Source organism: Lytechinus variegatus, chromosome 1 (assembly GCF_018143015.1).
Source record: "Lytechinus variegatus isolate NC3 chromosome 1, Lvar_3.0, whole genome shotgun sequence".
Lineage (NCBI taxonomy): Eukaryota > Metazoa > Echinodermata > Echinoidea > Temnopleuroida > Toxopneustidae > Lytechinus > Lytechinus variegatus.
In genome coordinates this window covers 75,089,318-75,111,679 of record NC_054740.1, presented here as the reverse complement: position 1 = coordinate 75,111,679, position 22,362 = coordinate 75,089,318, and the positions used below count along the sequence as shown (strand labels likewise).

General features: G+C 34.9%; 1 protein-coding gene across 2 annotated transcripts in view; it reads left to right on the top strand.

Annotated features, from left to right (window-relative positions):
- The window catches only part of LOC121422933 (dnaJ homolog subfamily C member 13-like), a 51,189-nt gene extending 32,201 nt beyond the window's left edge, over positions 1-18,988 (top strand). For both annotated transcript variants that reach the window (XM_041618183.1, XM_041618176.1), the window contains 19 exons: positions 376-560; positions 1,132-1,206; positions 2,058-2,174; positions 3,243-3,422; positions 4,544-4,711; positions 5,338-5,451; positions 6,256-6,372; positions 6,845-7,120; positions 7,842-7,941; positions 8,499-8,573; positions 8,999-9,199; positions 9,744-9,825; positions 10,794-10,836; positions 11,860-12,030; positions 13,489-13,668; positions 14,244-14,384; positions 14,838-14,978; positions 15,600-15,699; positions 15,996-18,988. In XM_041618183.1, coding sequence (XP_041474117.1) covers positions 376-560; positions 1,132-1,206; positions 2,058-2,174; positions 3,243-3,422; positions 4,544-4,711; positions 5,338-5,451; positions 6,256-6,372; positions 6,845-7,120; positions 7,842-7,941; positions 8,499-8,573; positions 8,999-9,199; positions 9,744-9,825; positions 10,794-10,836; positions 11,860-12,030; positions 13,489-13,668; positions 14,244-14,384; positions 14,838-14,978; positions 15,600-15,699; positions 15,996-16,093 — 2,564 coding nt within the window. In that variant the 3' untranslated portion in view covers positions 16,094-18,988. The remainder of the gene's footprint in view (positions 1-375; positions 561-1,131; positions 1,207-2,057; positions 2,175-3,242; positions 3,423-4,543; positions 4,712-5,337; positions 5,452-6,255; positions 6,373-6,844; positions 7,121-7,841; positions 7,942-8,498; positions 8,574-8,998; positions 9,200-9,743; positions 9,826-10,793; positions 10,837-11,859; positions 12,031-13,488; positions 13,669-14,243; positions 14,385-14,837; positions 14,979-15,599; positions 15,700-15,995) is intronic.
- The last annotated feature ends 3,374 nt before the right edge of the window (positions 18,989-22,362 follow it).

The window sequence follows — 22,362 nt, the reverse complement described above, 5'->3', positions numbered from 1 at the left end:
AAGCTTCCGTAGTTATTTAAAATCAATATTGAAATAGAGTATTCAAACCTATCCAAAAATTTGGGACAGGTTTTGATATTACAGTGTCAAAGGTAAAATGTTATGTAGTAGATCATAAATTGTTCTCACAATAAATTAATAGATTCAACATACAAATCAAATTGAAATATGATTCATGTGTGCATATGGTAATGGCAATCTGTTTAGTTTGAAATATGTAATATGTGTTAGACATTTGTGTAGTAGAGGCACGTGACCAGTACAGAAACCCCATCCATTTTTCGTTTTGAATGTGTAAATGGTTGATTGGAATGTTTGATCACCATATGAAAAAAAAGATGAGTATGGCATTGTTTTCATCTCATCTTTCCCTAGTGCTTGAGCCATACAAGTATGCTGGCTACCCAATGTTGATCAAGACCATTGAGATGGAAACCAATGATGACACACTATTTTCTAAGTCTGCTCCACTCCTGAGTGCAGCTAGTGAGCTAGCCTTCCATACAGTCAACTGCTCTGCTCTCAATGCAGAGGAACTACGAAGAGAGCATGGAATTGAGGTGAGGAATGAAGCAATTAGGGGAGGGGGCGGTATTGACCAAGCTTGGAACATGTTAATGGGTGATAGGATAGAACTTGTGATGATAAAGGCTATATGAGAAATTAGATATTATCATGGTGTAAAGTTTGTTGATGATAATAGGGAGCTTTAAATTTCTTATCCATGATGAAAAATCTTCTGATTTAGGTAAATCAGCCTTCTACACATATTTTGCCTATTATTTTAGTACTATTTTCAGGCAATCATGCAATTTAAAATTTTGCCAAACTTGTGACACAATAAGTTTGACTGTGTAGATTATGGTGCTATTTGAATTTAAAGGTATTTGTAGAGTTGCGTCATGTCGAGAGGGAGCAATATGAGGCGTAAATGTAGCAAGAGAATGCAATCTCTATTGATCTTACAAATTATTGGAATAAGATTACATTCATGATTGAAAGGATTTGATGCACTCGTATGATAATCTTTCGATATCATATAATAGAATATTATGAAAGGTCAATAAGGTATTGGTGGTACGACTGTTCTTGGTGAATAAAGTATTACTGTACTTGATATTTCACATACAGACACTCCAAGATGCTTTTACACGATGTGTTGCTGTTCTAAATGTATCCAGCAAGGCAGACGATATGGCTGTAAAGGTAAGGGTCATATTTCATTTGAAAGTATAATCTAGTGGACTTTCATTTTGACTATTGTTCTTTTGTATTTGAAACATCATAAAGTGTTGTATTTTTATGTGAATATTGCTCTTACAAAAGTCCACACCATTGACCCCACAATTTTCATAAATGAGTGCAAGAGCTTTTGGGGAATATTGCCTAAATAAATTTCATGTGACAATTCATATCAGTATATCCAAAGAAGCTTTTTCTTAAAGGGGCTACCCAGTATTGAAACAATGCTGCTTACCTTTAGAAGAGCATGTCTTTATGACCAGAAAATCATTTGCCTTAAGTTCCACGCAAATTATGCCTAGCAATAACCAGATATATAATAAAATTTTAGCCTGTTTGGCACCTATGATGTTGCATTTTGTCTTCTTTTGACCCTAGGACATTATTTTACTTCGTGTAATTTTAGTAAAAGTACATGGTAGTTATATTATTAAAATTTGAAAAGTCTAGTGCCTGCAATATCTATCAACATAATTTAAATCATGTTGATGGCATCATTCTCAAATTTTCAGGCCAGAGATGATTAGCCAATATGCATTAATTTGAAATTCATCAAAACTTCCATGTAGTCAAAGAGCACGACAAAATTTCTCGCTCTTATGTAATACTCAGGAAATTCATTGATTTATCAATGAAAATTTTTTTTTAGATAAAGAGAGTTTGAAGTGATGTCTTGATGTATTTTTGCTTACATTTTCAGTTAAACCTACCATTAATCAAACAGGTGTGACATCAGTGTTAGTAATGTAGCAATATTTTGCTGTAATTGCTACTAGTCTACAGTTCAAATTTACTCTGTCTTGCATCATTTGTAGGTCTGTCAACATGTGATAAAATGTTATGCTGTTGCTGCTCAGTTTGAAGGATGTCGAGATCGTATCACTGAGATACCAGCTATTATCAAGGATGTATGCAGGGCTCTATTCTATAAGGTGAGCATTCACAATCAAGGATGTTGGTTAGCAGTCATTGATATCTAAACTCCACAAGTGGGACAATTGGAATTACAAATGTTGATGAAGTAGTCTGGATCAAAATATTTGAAAATGATTATATGTAGCATTTATGAAGTACTTAAAGGTCTAGTCCACCTCAGAAAAATGTTCATTTGAATCAATAGAAAAAAAATCAGACAAGCCCAATGCAAAAAAATTTCATCAAAATCGGATGTAAAATAAGAAAGTTATGACATTTCAAACTTTCGCTTATTTTTAATAAAAAATTAAAAGAACGAGCCAGTTACATCCAATTGAGAGAGTCGATGATGTCACTCACTATTTCTTTTGTTTTTTATTGTTTGAATTAAACAATATTTCAATTTTTACGAATTTGACGATTAGGACCTCGTTGCCTGAAACACAAAATGTTAAAATATTAGAATTCCAAGTGTTCAGCGAGGAATGAAACTTCATTTCACATGACAATGACAAGAAAATAGAATTATTTCATATTTCATATAATAAAATACAAAAGAAATAGTGAGTGAGTAATGTCATCAGTTCCACATTTGCATACGGTAAATATAAGAAACAACACTGGGAGAGGGTGCCAGATTTAAATTTAAATCCTAATGGCTGAAACAATTCCAAATCTTAAATTCTAATATGTGAAAGATGCATTCAATGACAACTACACTTTTGAAGGTGACACATTTGCTCCTGCAAAGATGTAGGGTTAGGGTTGCATAAGGTTTTATGTTAGGGTTGGCTATAATGTTATATCCAGGGTTGAAGTCTGTCAGTAGATTAGTGTTTGGAATTTATTGCAAAACAATTATCACCAGAGCAAATGTCATGGAACCCTTTTGTAAATTTGGAATGTTAAATGATATTTAAGTACAGTTCACATTACTGACCCTCTACAAAAGCTTAGCTTAAGATTTGATTTTGTAGTCCATTGTATACTATTGTAAACCATGTTGGGATTACTTTATCAGCATTAATTCTAAAATTCAATATAAAGTCATATACTACCATTATATTTTTTGTTCTATTGATCAGAACCTGCCTATCTTGTGCTCCGTGGCAGCCGAGTGTGTGAGTGCCTTCTCTGTGGATAAGTATCTACAGGATCATCTACAACAAGCTGGCGTTATCTGGCATCTTCTTGTCTATCTCTTCCAGTATGACTTCACCCTCTATGAGAGTGGGGTGGAGGCTAGTGAAGGATCAAATCTTCAGGTAAGGGGTTGCAATGGAGGTTGTGGTAGTGGTATTGGTGGTGATAGTGATTTTAGTTATGGTATTAATTCTTAATGACCTGCACAGTCTATAAGAGTGGAGTGGACGAGCGAAGTGTTTAGATCTTGAGGTAAGGGATTGCAATGGAGGTTGTGGTAGTGGTGGTGATAGTGATTTTAGTTATGGTATTAATTCTTAATGGCCTGCACAGTCTATAAGAGTGGAGTGGACGAGCGAAGTGTTTAGATCTTGAGGTAAGGGATTGCAATGGAGGTTGTGGTAGTGGTGGTGATAGTGATTTTAGTTATGGTATTAGTTCTTATTGGCCTGCACAGGCTATAAGAGTGGGGTGGACGAGCGAAGTGTTCAGATCTTCAGGTATGGGGTTTCGATGGTGGTTGTGGCAGTCTGGGTGGTAGTGGTGGTGGCAGTGATTGTAGTAGTGGTATTAGCCTTCTACAAGAATAGAGTGGACAAGCGATGTGTTAATCTTCAGGTGGTGGTGATACTGATTGTCGTAGTGGTAGTGTCAATAGTACTAGTAGTGATGGTAGCAGTGGCTGTAGAGGTGGTAGTGATCATGGCATTGATAGTTTTTTTTTTCAAATTCATTTATTTCACATCTCTTAAAAAACAGAGTACAATGTAATAGTGAGTTAATCTAATTGAGTAAACACAAAAATAGTGGTATAAGATATTTAAGTAATCAGACCCAAAAGCCCATACTGTATGGGTAAAGAAGAAATAATCCAAGGATCCAAGCTTTAGGTACAGAGTTTTTTTTTTATGGTGATAGTGATTGTGGTAGTGATGATAGGAAAATCATCTAGAAAAGATTGAAATGGTTGGTAATAATAGGGATCACATGTTTAAAATTGGGTAATAGTGCTCTTTTTAGCATGATTCTATCCTCTATGTTAATGGGCTGATTATACTTTAAAGGGTTTTCATGTTTTGGAAAGGAGGGAGGGGGTATTGTTACATGTTCTTTTTTTTTGGGGGGGGGGCTTCATCATAGATTGTTAGTGATATTTCAACTTAAATTTACTATTCATCTGATATCTGTGATCAATATTTCTATCATTATTGGTTGTTATAACTATTTTTTTTGGTCTTTACAGCAAGTAGCCAATACATTAGCCAACTTATGCTTCACAGCTTTAGCCAGGTTAGCAGGTTACCAAACAGGAGATAAAGCTACCCCAGAGAACCCGGCCATTAGGAAATCACTCAGCGCCTTACTCACACCATACCTTGCAAACCAACTAGGAACAGAAAACCCCAACCAGGTAAAAGATCAGTTGCTGGTTATATCATAGAACTGAATCAACCCAACTGACAATAGAAATATGTTCTTATTAAAAAAAAAATCTTAAAAAGTAAATGCTTATGTTTACAAAATAAAAGAATGATTGAGTTATTTCAAAGAACACCTAAAATGATGATTTGTGTGTCATACATGAATAGGCATCCATTGTCAGTTATTTATGATGTAATTCATTTCAATTATTAGTTGTTTTTTTCATATTGATACATGGTTTACTGGTGAAAGACTGAAATCAGGATGTTTATGTTGAAAGAAAAATATCATTCATTGGCAAAAAGAACAATATATACATTAGGGAAAATGATGCAGTTCATTTGTGATTTCAGTGAAAAGTAATGTAACAAATACACATTTATCCTTTGGTCCATAAGAGAAACTCATATATTCTATCAGTGGAAAGCTTGTGATACAATAAAGACATTATTTACTGGTCATTCATCTCAAAAATACTAATCAGAGAAAATAGAGTATTTCGTTCCTATATTTTCCTGATTGGATGATACCTAATAAAATGGCTGGACAAGTAAATTTATTGTACATTTACTTGTCTTCTATTCCCAATGTAATCCTTACTCTTTCTGCCAACAGGTGCTGAAAATCCTTAATAGCAACACAGAGAACCCTTATCTTCTTTGGGATAACTCCACCAGGACGGAGCTGGTTGAGTTTGTCAAAGAACAGCAACAAAGAAAGATCAGGACGGTGAGTAGGGTACATTATTCATATAAGTGAAAAACTATGCGGGGGCTTGAGGCAGATACGCCCCTGAAAAGCTAAAAATAGCCCCGGGACATCCTAATTCATTGCAATGTTAAAGCTTATCTAATGTTGCAGGTATAGGTAGTAGGTTTTGAAAACCAGCCCCTGATTTTTTTTTCATTATTAATGTTTGCCTGATCACATCTCTTGATCTCCTTTGATTTTATTTTGATTGATTTATCCAGTAATTGGTTGATTGATTTTATGATTTGGTGATTGTCGATGTATGTGTGTTATGAGTAAGTGACAAGCCAGGAGCAAGTTGAACTCGGATAAGAGTCTTTTTTAATTTCATTCTTTTGACCTTTAATCCAGATCATATTTGGAGTAAATTGTGACAAGCAAGAACAAATGTATATGTATATATTGATGCTATAAATCAATTGAATAACAAAAGAAGGAATAAGGTAAACAAAATATACCTGTAACTAAACCAAACTACTGATAAATCAGTTGGAAATATCAGAGTCAATACCACTAAGTTAAATGTAAAAATATTGAAGTATACAATGTTATCGTAAAATGGTATCTTCATTAACATCAGTCATAAATATACTGTATCACATTACCTTTTCCTACTTTATGGGGAGCACCTTACCGTAAGATTCTAGAAATGCAGTGGAATTAAACCCAGAATTTCTGGATTACTTTTATGACTTACCCAATGATTAACAATATATCTACATATATTCCCCTTATTGTTTTAAAAGCATATGAAATTGAGTAAACCTCTTTTCTTCAATTTAGGGAGAGTGTGATCCTCTGTTTGGAGCTGACTTTACCTTCAGTGCTCATGCCAAAGAACTTATCGTTGGAGATATCTTTGTCCGCATCTTCAATGATATGCCTACATTCCCACTTCAGGTAATGTATTAAGAATTGCAGATGCATGGTAGTTTGTTAAAAGATTGGAGAAAGAGGATGTTGGAAAAGGGAGAAAAATTGCAACCTAATAATTTGATATTGCACATTTCTTTGGCAGTTGGATTGCAACAATAACCTCATTCGTGGACATGTTTTTTAGCATTTGTTTGAAGTGGTAAAATTTATTTATCAAAATTTGGAACAGAGGAGTGACTGAAGAATAAGCATTATATTAAACCCACAATGATTTAAAAAAACTAATTTTCATAAAGCAGATTGACCTTGTTCAACAATTTTTGTTGACCTAATGTGCAATGAATTCTGACAGTTCCTACAGTGAAACATGATGTTTCTAACATAAACCAGTAGTTTTTTAGATCACTCTTATCAAAGGTCAAACATTTTTGAACTACTTGCAAGTATTTTAATCTGAATTCCCATTTGAATGCACCTTCCCTTTCATCTCCTGCAGGATGCAAGAGGATTCACCAACTGCCTCCTTGACTACCTTGGTTCACAAGCTCAGTACCTTCACTCCTTGATGGCACTCACAGCCAAGGAGGTGGACACCAGTCAATCCAGCCAACAAGCAGAACGTCTCAAGAACTGTGAGATGGCCTTGGACGCCCTAGCCAAGGTCATCAAGAACAATCCTGGTACAGAGATTCAATGTAATGGTCATTATAAGCTGCTCTTCTCATTGCTTAGGCTGACCGGTGCTACGCAGCTTCAGCTCCTTGCTTTAGAGGTATGTACTATTTTCAGTACATCCATTTCTCATGTTATTGATACTTCATAACTGGAAGAAATAAGTGTAGAATTGTGGTTGTTGTTTTGAAGTAGGGGTTGTAGCAATTGCATCAAGGTTAAGAAGAAAGTATAGAGGTATGTACTATTTTCAGTACATCCATTTCTTATTCTCTTAGTACATCCATTTCTTATATTTTCACTACATCCATTTCTGATGTTATTGATGCTTTATAACTGGAAAAAAAAGTGTAGAATTGTGGTTGTTGTTTGAAGTAGAGGTTGTAGCAATTGCATCAAGGTTAAAAGAAAGTATAGAGATATGTACTATTTTCAGTACATACTTATACTTTCAGTACATCCATTTCTGATGTTGTTGATTATTCATAACTGGAAGAAATAAGTGTAGAACTGTGGTTGTTGTTTCGAAGTAGAGGTTGTAGCAATAGCATCAAGGTTACAAGAAAGTACAGTAAAGATAATTAAGGTAAAAGGTGGATGTTTACATTTAGTTTGCAGAATGCAGGTAGATGCAGTTGCATGAAACCATGTAGGTGCATGTACACTACATTTTAATAGCAATCCCAAATTCATCAAAAGGATTTTGAAATGAATATCATCACAGTGACTCATCAGTTTAAACTTCCAACATTCCATAGTGTTTGTTAGAGGATTACTTTAAATGTTGTGACTTTCCTTTGTACTTGATGTTAATGATTTAGGTGATCCGTAATGTGACTGGAAACCAGGATTGTGTGACTAATATAGGAGACTCTGGTGTTGCTGGATACCTACTACTCACCTTACATTCATTGCCATCAGGTAAGATACTTTTAGCATTTCATCACACCTTATTGTGTAAGAAGTTTCTTCATTTTATGGATATCTGTTAATAGTATTTTCATTTCTTTTTTTTGTCTCGCCTGAACAAAGTTCGGCAGAGACCTAGTTTGAAAGAATCCTTAATCGTGTATCATCTAGTGTAAGCCCTTTCACATATATTTCCATAACTCTTTTTCAAAATATAAGAACATATAAAGTTTATACTTTTCATTAGCTGCTCTATTGCTCCAATACCCAAAATGAAACTGCTACATGTGCGAGGGATACTGACTTCTCAGTAATTGGACCAAAACTTGGAATGAACTACCTATGCAATATCATCACCTTAGAATAAGAGGAGCGTTCATATCCATGTTGAATACTTACAGTTTTGGACTCTGTCCTGGAGAATTGATTGTTTCTGTTTGCTTTTAGTTTGCCAGTTCTCTTCTCTGATCTATTGTGTTAGTACATGTATTTGTATTCTGTATGTGACATCAGCACTGACAGGTAGACCTGTTTGCTTTGGTTAATGTTTTCTCTTTATGTCTTTGCAGGTTGTTTGTCAGTACTGGAGACACTCTTTGCCTTGGTATCTCATACAAAGATTGTCAAAGAAATAGTTTCTAAGGGTAAGTATATTTCATCAATTATGACTTTAAGATAGACCTTTGATTTGAATTTATAAAAAAAACAGGCTTCATCAGGGTTTAAATGGCTAATCTGAGATTTAGGCCATTGTTTAACACTCGCCTTAATGGTTACTATGATTCAAGATGAAACTTCATTCAGAATATTGTGCTAAAAATCCTGTATCTCAAATGTCAGATATAATTGAAGACAGTTCAGAAAATGCTTGATATTGGAGTTCTGAATTAAGTAACACCATTTTATGGCCTGGGAAGAGTTCTCTACAGTAATTAGGAAACTTTTTAGACTGTGTGAGGTTGCCACCATTGCCACATTGACAAAATGTTCCTTTTTTTTAGCTGCTATCAAAATTTTGAGATAAGTTTTATCCCTGCAAAATTCAATTCCACCTTTGTTTTCTTTCTAGGTGGATTGATCTATCTCTTGGATCTCTTCTGCAACTCCACCAACTCCGAAGTAAGAGAGAAGACAGCTGAACTCTTAGCCAAGATGCAGTCAGACAAGCTGGTTGGTCCTCGTATACGAATCCTCTGCTGCAAGTTCCTCCCGACGGCATTCATGGATGCCATGAGGGACTCCTCTGAAGCCAGTGTCGTCATGTTTGAGAGTGAGTAGAATCAAGGTTCAAATCCCATGGATGAATAAGTGGTTAACACTTTTTTTTTAAAGTTTACCTTTTTTCAATGGAGAAAAGTAGATGAAATAAATTTTGATCATGCTCCATCCAATTATTTCCTCTTCTTTGACTAGTCAATATGATATAAAAAAGGAGAAAAAGAAAAATTAGTGAAGCCTGAAAAAAGTTTATCTCATATTTCAATGAAAATCACTTTATTTTGTTTGCTTCCTGGTTCAGACCACTTTCATAAAGAATAGGGGAAAATAAGGCATAAAAATATCCAAGATGGAAAAATATGGATATTGAGGCCAATCACTGGGACATCCAAAACCATGGCCCTGGATTGATTCAAGCCCTGCAATAGAGCCTGCAGCAGGCTCTATTTTTGTGTGACGTTATCTCTCCCCCTTGTTTTCTTGATAAGCTCAATCTTTGGCTGATAGTGGCAAGCTTCAATGTCTCCACCATCTGCAGCCTCCTGGATGAAAACAAATTTCCTTAATTACAATCTGATTGTCAATTTTCCTTTCAGGTGTACAAGAAAATCCAGAACTGATTTGGAATGAGGAATCAAGAGAGAAGATTTCAAATCTCATTGTCAAAATGAAGAACAGGTAAAAAGAAAATGCTCATGACGTTTTTTTTTTTGTTGGCCTGTCATGTCAAAGGTCAAGGATCAAATGTTATAATTTAATAAGATGGAATACCCAAGAGTTTATTTTGAGTGGGGAAAACAGAAAAAAGTTATCACATCTTATTTCCAAGATTGAAGAATCATGGAACAAATTTCTTGATGCATGATGCATTATTAATCTGTTGTAGGTTGAATGTCAGGGTGAAAAGTGTATCAATGGAACACTCAACTGTATTTGTTCTTTTGATGTTTTCAGATCTGATTCTTGTTTCACAATGAATAAAGTCTGATTAAAAGATGCACTTACATTCCAGTTGTGTATGGTTCATATTGCATCACTGCAGTGGTAAGATCATGCTCATTGAAGGTGATCTACTGCTCATTTCTGTTAGGTATGACATAATAATAATGATAATAATAATAATTGTACATTTATATATTTTTAAATTTTTTTTTTGTTTATAATTTACTATATTTACTGTATATACTCAACTGCGCATTACAATATTATTATCATTATTACCCCGGTTATAGCAGTGCTGCATACAGGCGCTCTTGCATTTGAGGAGTTTCTTCCTACCGGGTACCAATTCACCTCACCTGGGTTGAGTGCAGCACAATGTGGGTAAATTTCTTGCTGAAGGAAAACACGCTATTGCTGGGAATCAAGCCCATGTCCCTCAAGAATGAAAGACGAGAGCCATAACCACTAGAACACGACACCCATTCCTGATTCTCTACATTACATTCAAAGAGAAAAATCCTTACTCCTGGAATATCCTGATAGTTTAAGGCTAACAATGAAAAATTATCTAGGCTCTAATGTGTGATATGAGGTCATTCTATGGGTCATTCAGGTAAACTTTACAGAAAATGGAAGATTTTGTCCTTCCATGTATGCGCAATATCCAAAGTAATGTTATAATGCTGTTTTTTTTCTTGTCCCAGGCATTATAAGGAGCAGAAAGACAACCCAGATGTCACTTGGAAGGTGAGAAAGTGCTCTCAATATCTGTTTTGATAGACCTACTTTTACCAGCTATCAAATGAAATGAAGACTTTTTTCAAACCAAATTCACATATTTGTTTATATGAAAAGTTAAATTTTGGAAAATAATTCTGTTTTGAGAAATACATGTTTTGTGGAACTATTCCTGTAAACCTTTTACTCTATTGCTTTTATTTCAGAAGTGATGGTTTTGAATAAAAACATTTTGCATGGTATTGCTTTCTAATGTGTTGTTAGATTTCAAAAGTCAAACAAATGGGACATTATTACTACTGTGTATTATTGTAGGCAGTACTGTATACAGTGTAGTTCTGCCTACAATACTGCCAATGTAAAGAAGGAATATGTCATTCTTTCTTTACATTGACTTGTTTCATATAACTGAAATCGGGTTCAGAAGTACCCTGTCAATGTGTAACATGAATTTAAATAACATTGTTTCTTTTACATCTTAACCCTTTGAACCTGATAGGCCGGAATACCGGCCTACAGCCATGTGATTTCAAAAGCATGGATTCTAAATGTCAGGTGATCTTCTAAAATGACGACATCTTTCTAGTATGTGTAGGAATATTTAGTCGATAATTTCAGTCAAAATCGGCAATGATTTCGGAAGATTAAACTTATGCCACTTTTTTGTGGTTGCTCGTGTGGAATGTGCGGTAACACACAGTGTAATATGCGGCAAGTCACATGCTTACTATGGGGAAGCAATTGGTATATCTGACTTTGGTGAAAACAGTGATTTTGAGCCCAAAACAGACACTAAATTTGATATTTCTGATTGTAGACTAGGTCTACGAGAAGCCAAACAACTTATGCCGGCTTGGTCCGGGTACTAGTGGGGAGAAGGTGCCGTTGGGTCTCGAATCATGGGGGATTGTGTGACTGTGGTCGAGAAGTCAGTTATGTGCAAATAATTCAGGGTGTATGTCACGTCCGCCCCTAATAATTCCGGGTTCAAAGGGTTAATGTTATTGTCAATGGAATCTATTTTTTATTCAGCTCCCAGAGGACTTCTCTATTTCCAGTCAGATCACGGATGAGGTAGTGATCGGTGGTGTCTACCTTCGTCTCTTTATATCTCAACCATCGTGGGTCTTGAGGAAACCAAAGGAATTCTTGGTAGAACTCCTGGAGAAGTTCACTGAGCTAGTCGGCATGGCAAAGCCTGATGTAAGCACTGTAGTCTTAACCCTATCTAGGCCGGGGGGGGGGGGCTCGGAGGCCCCCCCCTCAACGAATCGCGCAATATTTTCGCTGCGCGAAATTTTTTGACCGCGCCGCTCGCTGACTTTTTACTTTCAAGTCTTGCGCAACTTTTGAGACCAATTTTGCGTCACCCTGGTACGTGGTTCCGAAATTAGGCAACATTATGTAAGTTCATGTCAGACCGAAAATTGCTCAAGAACGTGATTTTATGTACAAAGTCAATGCAAATTGTGTTTTCAACCAAAATTCATAAATGTATGATTATTTTTAGTTTTGCTGGTCTAAATGTATTTATTTTATGCTTTTTATGATCACAGAAGAGTCCCCAACAAATTTCATTGAAAAAACAATGAAAAACAAAAGGTCAAAAAACAAAGAAATACATAAGAAATTGCAAAAAACAATAAAATACATGAGAAAATGATTTGATATCGCAATTTTTTTCATGTACACTTGCTAAGAACACCACAAAGAGTTTCTATACCAAAAATTAGTACATTTGGAGCTTTATTTAAGGAGTTAGAGGAAAAAGTATGATTTCGCATACTAATTACGCATAAATTAGCATAATCACTTAATAGCGATTTGCATGAAATAAATTACTATACAATCTTGTAGATTATGTCCCAGGCAACCCGCGTGCCAATTTTCGGCGCAATCGCGCGGTCGACGGCCGAGATCTTAGGGGGGGCCTGGGAGGCCCCCCCCCCCGCCATATGAACTCCCAAAATACCCCGCCTAGATAGGGTTAAAGATGGTAGTAATAACAGTGTTAATTTGTTTGTTTGTTTCTACTTTACCAGATGCTAGTATTGCCTTGGCTCATTGAGACTCTTGATTTCAGTGGTCTAAGCATATCTTTTCTTCCCTGTCATACCAATGCTTTATAGGTTAGTGGGTAGTGGAACAAAGACAGGTGTGTACTCATTTATGGAAATAGAAGCGTGTTGTAATGTAGATGGATGTATAAGCATCAGTGAATATGGCAACTATCCATACATGTTGCTGGTCCTTGAAAAGGCTATGCTACAATTGAAGTTATTTTGCGACCATGACTTAAAAAGCATTTGACTTGTTGGGTGATATTAAAAAGATTTTTATGCTTTTCGTTTGATTCTGTCACCGGCAGAATTTCATTCTAGAATAGTTGCTTCCTTCCTCTCCTGCTGACCCACATTATATTTATTTCATGTGATTTCATGCTGACCTCTGTCCTCTGTTGACCTTTGACATGCTAGGATAATATAAAGTAGATGCTTACTAGTCTTAGTATATTTTCATTGCCTAGTCTACCGTAGCAAACCAGTTGACTCAGCTTGGCAATCTACCCCCTCTCTACTCCCCCCGCAGTGTTTAAGCACCAAATCTAAATTCAATTTTACAACTTTGACCTTTGCCCTCTGTTAACCTTTGACATTTCAGGGTGACACTTTGGAGATGGTTACGACTGGTGTCGTGTGTTTCTTCACTGCCCAGCCTGTTATGGCAGATCAGATGCCTCAGCTTGGTCATCTACCGGTCATTACTAAATGCCTCCAGAATAAGAATGATGCCATTCCAAAGTGTGGTCTGATGGTCATACACAGTATATCAAACAGTGATGTGAGTATCAAATTATCTAGTCTTACATGGTAGAGGAATACACTAAATAGATGTTTAAAAAGTAGGGTAAGATCCAATTATGAATGAGTAAAAGAATATGATATCTGTATATAATGGGATAGCTTGCATGATGGATTAACTCATTAAAAGACTGGTAGGTAGATTAATTTAAATTTACGAAAAAGACAACTGTAAGAATTATATAAATATGTTGTTAATTGGAATATTGAGACAAAAATGACAGGATATTGCTGCTGAATTACCTGGAGTTAATTTTTATTTGACATTAAATTTGCTTTTAATAAAAAAAGCCTACATTGCAATTATGTAAGTCATAAACATGCTAGTAATATATAACAATAATCTAGATGCAAGGAGAATTAGAAAGCAAGGCAGAAAAATATGACAGAGAAAAAAAAAGGAATTTTAAAACACTCCAATGAATTGTGAAATGCAACTGAAAATTCATGCAGAACATAGAAAGATACACTTTAATTTTAGATTAAGGAATACTAAAACAGCTACTCACAATATTTTGATAACAATTAAATATTGATATTGATTTTTACTTCCAGAATTGTGTTCGAAGTCTTGCCCAGATAGAGTGTGTTGGTCCCATCCTAACGGCTATGAAGCTCAGAACAGACACCACTGCCTTGGCTTGTGAACTCCTTCACAGGATGTTCCAAAAGAACCATCCAGAGCTTGTTGAACAGGTGAGGAACCTCTGTCACAAAACCTCTTATCAACATTAGGTTGAACGAAGCTGTAATAAGCTACTGAAATCATGCCATGTAATTGGGCAACAGCACATTTTTCAGAGATGTATAGGATTCTTCATCAATGAAAATTATCAGGAAACAAAACCTAGGGCTTCTTTACTCAGCTAGGCCTAGAAGAGTTGAAGTAAAGTATTTTTCAAATTTCAGTAAGATTTTTTTTTGAAATGGTTGTTTGTAAGCACCTCTGATATTAACATTTTACTCCACTCCTTGAAATACGAATCAGATAAACTATTTCATGTATTTAACCTAAACTTATTCTGAATCCTGTTAGTAACAAGATTTTTGGATGTCTCTTTGCAAAGATTCATGTATACATTATAAGGATGTTCTTGCACAAACCTGAATGAAATTTGCATAGTTGACATTTTTCAACCTTTCATCCAGGCGTTGAGCTGTGGCCTAATTCCGTACTTATTGAGCCTTCTGGAGGACAATTTGAACAACATAGAGAATGCTGCAGCAACTAAAGCCCAAATTGTTAAATCTCTCAAGTCGATGGCACTGTGCTTAGAACATGGAGAAAGGGTAAGATGGATGGTAGTGGTGATGATGATGACGATGACGATGGTGATGATGATGGTGATGATGGTGATGATGATGGTAATGATGGTGATGATGATGGTGATGATGGTGATGATGATGATGATGGTGATGGTGATGATGATGATGATGATGGTGGTGATGACGATGATGGTGATGATGATGATGATGGTGATGATGATGGTGATGGTGATGATGATGATGATGGTGATAATGATGATGATGGTGATGATGATGATGATGATGGTGATGATGATGATGATGATGATGATAATGATGACAGTGATGGTGATAACCGATGATGGTGATGATGACGATTACAATGACGACAACAACGATGGATGATGATGATGATAGTGCTGATGATGATGACTAATGATGATGGATGATGGTGATGATGATGATGTCTTGCTGATGTTGATAAGGAGATTAATAATGATGATGATAATAATATACATTGTGGTGGTAGTAGTGATAATGATGATTATGAAAATTATGTTCTTGTTGACTGATAAGAAATAACAATTTAAATGCACAGGATGATCATCTGTAATATATTTTGCATTGAACTGAGAATAATATTTATGCCAATCCTTTCTTATCCAGATAAACACTCTACTTGATAAGTCATCAGTTTGGGCTACTTACAAAGAACAAAGGCATGATCTATTCTTGAGTGATAACCAAGTATCTGGCTACCTAACAGGTAAGATGATACTCATCTTGTAGACATTTTTCCTGTAATTCTCAGATTGCAAATATCGTGTAGATTTTTCATATCACGTTATGTGATTGAAGAAAAAAGCAAATACAATAGTGATGAGAAAATGTAATATGAAAAGCCAATGAGTTTCTTATTGTTTTCAATGGGTATTTTATTTTCTGAGGATTCGAAGTTGTGGTGAAAATATACATTTATAACATACCTCAAATAATAGTGTTTGGAAAGTTAAAAAAATTATCATCAGCTCTCTTCATGACATTCATTCCTGTCTCTTACAGGTCCTGGAGTAGCGGGTTACCTGACACAGGGAACAACATCCACTGTCTCAACCGCCCCACCCCCAGTAGATACCACCCATGATAATCAGATCAAGTAGATCATAGTAGTATCAGAGGAACATGGAGTTCCGGATGATTCAGGATGTCAATGCAGAATGGTGTTTGATCTTATCCTTGCCGTCTTCACCAGGATGGTGATTTAGAGAAGTGAGAAGTGATTACATTCTTTATATCAATAGATTCACAAGAGAATGAGTCAAGGGTGATTGCTTACATTGACGATGTGATTCTTTATGCATCACACATCATTTTATAGTCTTCATATTTTGAAGCAGAGAAACCCAATTACAGCATAGCAGGAAATATCAAGATCGTTTCTGTATCTGCCCTCATTGTTACAACTCAATTGTAATCATTACATTTGGAGATTAGGCTCCTTGTCCTCTAGCCTATAATCAATATGTAGGCTGCAGCTATGTCCTAGTTGTTACTCTAAATTTCATCCTGTGTATAATTCGTCTAATGTATTATGAATTTATGTACACGTTTTCCATTAAGAGAAGTCCTCACTTGATTGGTATAAAGTATTATGATGATGTTACATTCACTAACATTAAACCATCTGTATGAAGCTCCTATTCACATTTTACAATAGAAATGCTACACTGAAGGGAAGACCTTCAATCTTTTCTCAAAATTCCTTAATTCTTCCAACTTGTGATTATTCAAACATGTGGGCTTTATGTGATGAATTCGTGAAGTCCATATTAAATGTTTTGGGATAGCTACATCAAGCCTTGATTAATCAAATCCATTTTTCACATTCCTGTATGTTTATTCCATGTCAACAGTCAATTGTGTACTATTAATTTACTATGAACTCATCTTTGTAAACGCTCAGCTAGCCGTCATTGTATACTTATGAGGAAATAAAAAAGGCAATGTGTCGTATTAAAGTTATTTGTAAACAAAGTATCTCAGGCTTTTTTGCACAGCATTCTCATTGGTGATATTAATTATTCTGGAGTAGAAATTGCATTTTGAAGCCTCTTAGTTATGAAGGGTTTATCTTATTGTGTTTTGTGTTTATTTTTCTTGTCTAAAGTATCCAAATTACGTCGTAAGATTACCCATTTCTGAAGAAAAAGTTCGCTTTTATTCCAGTCATTGGTGTGAGCTTTGATAATTATCCCTATGAAAGTTAACTTTCCTGTTTCCAAGGCAATAAATTTATTTCTAATGTAAAATGTGATGTTGACTCTCTTCCATGGGAAAGATTACTGTACAACACATGGACTGCAAATGTGCAGTTATTGAATATTGTGCAATGATATGTTCAATAAGTGATAAAAATGCATTGTTTATTACCTGTTTTTTTTTCATAGTTCAATGAGACAGGTGAATTTACGCTTTAATTTTGTTTGAATCACAAAAATTACATGGCTTGTTTTTATGATTATATTACAGACAACAATGTGGGTTGTCTAACTGATATATCATTTGGACATGGGTGCCAAAACAGTTTACATCTTTATATTGTCTTGTTGTTTACTGGCAGTACAGAGTAAATATTATATCCTACATAGATTGAATCCTGTATAGTGATTGGTTCAAATAGCATCATGTGACCGAATATATTTCAACTATCATGTTGCATGACGTCAGACCTCGATATGTTTTTTGCTATACCAAATTCTGACTTCATTATTTCAGAAAACTGGATATTTAGCTAAACTCTCGGGCGCACCAGCCAGCGAGCTCTCTCTCTCCCGGGCAAGTCCCGCGATGTGTCGGCGCAGGCACTAATCTGCGTTCCGCTGAGCGCGGTGGCTCAGAGAAAAGTAGTTAATTCGACGAAAGTAACCAGACTTTTCAAGCTCAGCTCATAGTTTTTGCTTATAAATTATTAAAAGTAGGATATAAAACAAATATATCAGGTGTTTCATTTGAAAGGATGGTGGGAATTAATAATCCTTGGTTGGACTGGCAAAACTACCATATTAAAAAATATATATATAGAAAAATAGTAATTGCCAGACCAACCTCGGATAAATGATTCCACTATACTTTCTCAAAGCCTGATATATTTGTTTAATATATGATTGATTTAGACAAGATTGCATATGACTTGATTGACAACATTCACTAATGAACTTTATGATATGTTACATTATTTAAGTAAACCTAAATGCCAACTGTAATTGGAAATACAAGGAATTTCATTCTGTTGTCAATTTATTTCTTTTATTTGCAGAATCAAACTGCATTGACAAAATATGGTTTGCTATGTAGAGAGATTTATGTCTGTGCTTATTTAAAGGTACCAGAGTCTATCGAGTCAAACTACAAAATGTGGAATTAGGGTTGTTAATCAATTTAGGTAAAGCATGCTACTTGATATGAATATTTGTAATGACTCAAAATTTTGCAAAGAATTTTTTCTTGCACCCTACCCCATACATGGGGATCTTCAAATTATCTGTGTTCTCTCCTATTCCTTTATAGGAAGGAAACAGAAATGGCTTTATCTAACTTTCCAGAAATATGCAGTAAATATATACCATTATCCTTTCAATGTAGATGTTTTATTTTTAGTAAAAAAAAGAAAATGTACATAAAAGTTTATCTTTAGAGAGAAATAAGTTAAAGCCTACATACATATAGAAAGAAAAACATATGCGTAATTGCATAAATGATGATATATTATGATAACATTTAGGAAGGCATTCATTTTTTGGGGGGGGGGTGGGGATGGATGTTTGTAATTAATTATGTATGATGCATCCCATGCTGATAATAGTATTAGAAATGGCATCATTTCATTCCTTCAATAGACTTTTTGTCTATTATCATAACCTTTTTGAGTTCGAATTTTGTTTATCAGTTAATTACAAAGACCATTTGGTTCCTTTAGCAAACAAAATGGCCCGAATTCACAAAGGTGGTTTTGAAAACCACCGGTTAAACCCATGGTTTATGCAGATTTTCTGTATAAATTACGCTTTATTTTATTTACAAGTCCACTGTTTCAACAGTGGGATCATTAATTCAAAACAGTGGACTCCTAATAAAATATTGTACTTAACCATGGCAACAGCCGTAAATATGGTACACTGTGATTAAAGCGTGCATCAGCATTGGACACTTTTCAGTATAATAAAGGGTAATTTATACAGAAAATCTGCATAAACCATGGGTTCAACCAGTGGTTTTCAAAACCACCTTTGTGAAATTTAGGCCTTTAAGATAGCTTAAGTATTACAACAATTTGATTACACCTAACCCACCACATAGTGTAAAGACCACCTGTGGTGATCTTAATGTATATTATGACCAGTTTTGTCCGAGTGATACATTTCATCCTTTAGTGTAAACATTCTCATACATGTCTATTAAAATAATTTCAAGTGGTTTTTTTTCTTCCAAAAGTTTGACTGAGCCATGATAAATAGTCAACATGTACTGTTGGGAGCTAAGGTGTTGCTGACATATCACAATGTAATGGGAGTAGATCTCTTTGAAGATGAAATTTTCTTTACCATCCATAAATGAGTTACCAAAGAGGTCGCACAAGTACAGTGTTTGTCAAAGATATCTTCTGCATGGTACCGTTTGTATAACGCCTAGCTACTGATCTGGGGGCTGAATTTTGTGATTGATCATACACAATGGTCCGTATTCTGAAGTCGGGTTTAACTTAAACTCAGGTTTAAAGTTGTGGTTTAAGTATGGAAGGCCAATTGTCACATAACTTCATCAAATTGTATGTTTCTTATGTTTACTGTGCTATTTCCTGATTCATCGATGGTGAAGACAATCATTTATTTATACTTCCTACACAATTAGTAAATGATTTGAGAGTCGAATGAGCTGAAGTATGATATCTTTACTGTTAGTGATTATGTGACAATTGGCTGTCCATACTTAAACCACAACTTTAAACCTGAGTTTAAGTTACACCGGACTTCAGAATACGGGCTAATATAATCAATACAATCAATTGTAGGAATCAGAACAATGATCAATGGCTTAAAAAGCTTCATGTTAAGCCCCCCATCACACTTATTCGGAATCAGCAGGAATCAAGCAGAAGCTAGATTGAAAAAAATATTCTAAAAATCTAGAAATTTTTGGGAGGAACTGATGAATTCAGTAAATTGACCAGGTGAATCATACACTAGTCAAAATGAACTGCAAGGAGTCAGATTGATAATTTGTGCTACGTTTTTGGACATTCTAGGCGCATTCTAAATATTCTGACTGCATGCTGAGTGCATTCAAAATATTTTTGGCTGTCTCGAAGGTTTTGGTCATGTTCAAATTATTCGAGAGGTATTTTCGAACGGTGTTCGAAGTAGATTTATAGAACAATAGTGCTTTCATTCCCATGATTTCGGCCAATTCTGCTTGATTAGGAATAAGTGTGATGGGGGCTTTATGGGGGGCCCTGTAATGTTTTTTTATGTGTGTGATGGTACTTTTCTTTGCCTTATAATGGTTAAATAACTGAAGCAAAGATAGTACAAGGGGAAGGTCGGACAGTACATAGACCGCATAATGAAATGCTCGGGAAGAGCGCCCGACAGCGTTAAGTAAGTAATGACCTTTTTCGACCTTTGCGTATCGCGAGATGGTTGTGTACAAAACATATGAGAGAAATGGTGGAGGGGTGAAGGAATAGACGATTTTTACATTTCAGGATTTTTTTTCATCAATATTTCTCTATGAAATTAGAGATAAATATATTTTAGATGTTCCTGGGTAATTATAGGTGGAATTATTCCCATGCGCTGCCCTTGTGCCCTTTCCAAAATCCCTTCTCTCGTTTCCCATATTTTTTTATACACAGAAGCGTGTCGATGTGTGAAGGTTTACTTACACAACGCTAGTGGGCATTTATTGAGCGTTTCAAAAAATCGCTGAAGTGTCTGATCTTTCCTTTGTAGTATCTTTGACTGAAGGTACCATGGAAAATACCGTCTTTGCATGAATATGAAATTTCTCTATTACAGAATAAGTGTAGTAGATGTTTATTTTAGCATGCATTTGGCATTCAAATTGCCAACAGTTGGTATTAAATAATGAATCCAATACTTTTCTGTACCACCAATACATGAACAAAAAGGAGCCCAGTAACAGTGCTAAGGAAGTTTTTATATTATTAACACAGCATTAGCATGCAAAATTTTATCTCAGACTTGGCCAAGGTTGAACCTTAACCAGATTTTAGAATATGGAGAATGACTTTATACTAAATTTCAACATACACTCAAAAAGACAGCTAGGTTAGCAGGTAAGGTAATATTGATATATTATTTATGCACTTTGCCTAATTTGCCATCCTATGAGTTCATTCCATCCTCATATTTTTGTTTTATATATATATAAAAGAGATTATCTTTTAGTTTGTTGCTTTTTCTATGTGGCTTTAAATTTAGTGCCTATTTATGTTTCTGTTTTCTCAAATAAGTTTCTATACATTACTACTAGTACTACCGATTGCCTTTGTGCTATATAGACTTTATTGATCATGTTATAAGTGTTACATGTATGTGACATTTTACTTATCAAGAAAATTAAATGTACTTTCAATTGCATTTTTTTTACTCTGATCAATGTATGATTGCCTTTTCCCTAACACTGTTTACTTAAATTGATTGCATTTGAATGGTCTATCACAAATTTGTAACATACTATGAATTAACATTAATCATGGAAACATAGTATGTAAAAGGATAGAGGCGTGGCTTGATAATGCATGTCACAATGATGTGAATTCCGTTGAAGCTTTAAAGTTAACTGGAATGTTATTTGTAAGTAAATACCTATCTTAGAGGGTTGGATTAAGAATGATCAATGACCAGTGATTGACCTCCAGAAGAAATGCCCATTGTACATTTATTTCCTTTATCTCATTTAATGACAAAATTAGCCACAAGGAATGTTATGAGGGATCACAAACAAACTCCAGCAAATAAGTGGATTATGCTTGTACAATGGCTTACATTATATGAAGTATATGTTTATGTGTTGACAGCAATGTTAATGTGTTTGTGGTGTAATGCAATGTGAAGAATATTTCTACTATTGCCCTTGTGACATTAATAACATGTTCCAAAACAGAATCGAAGGGTTTATATATTTTCTTCGTAAATAATTTACAACCCCTTATATGAAAAATAATTACTTTTTGAAAGGGATGTAATATAATTTTTTTCCTATTTTCATCATTGTTTTAATATTCATCTATTTTTATTTCAATTTTTTTTTAATGTTCAGTTTCTTCATATTCTAAGTGTCATAGGTGTTTTGCTTTTTAGTTACATCTTTGACATAAAAAACTGGGATACTGACAAATACTGAAAGG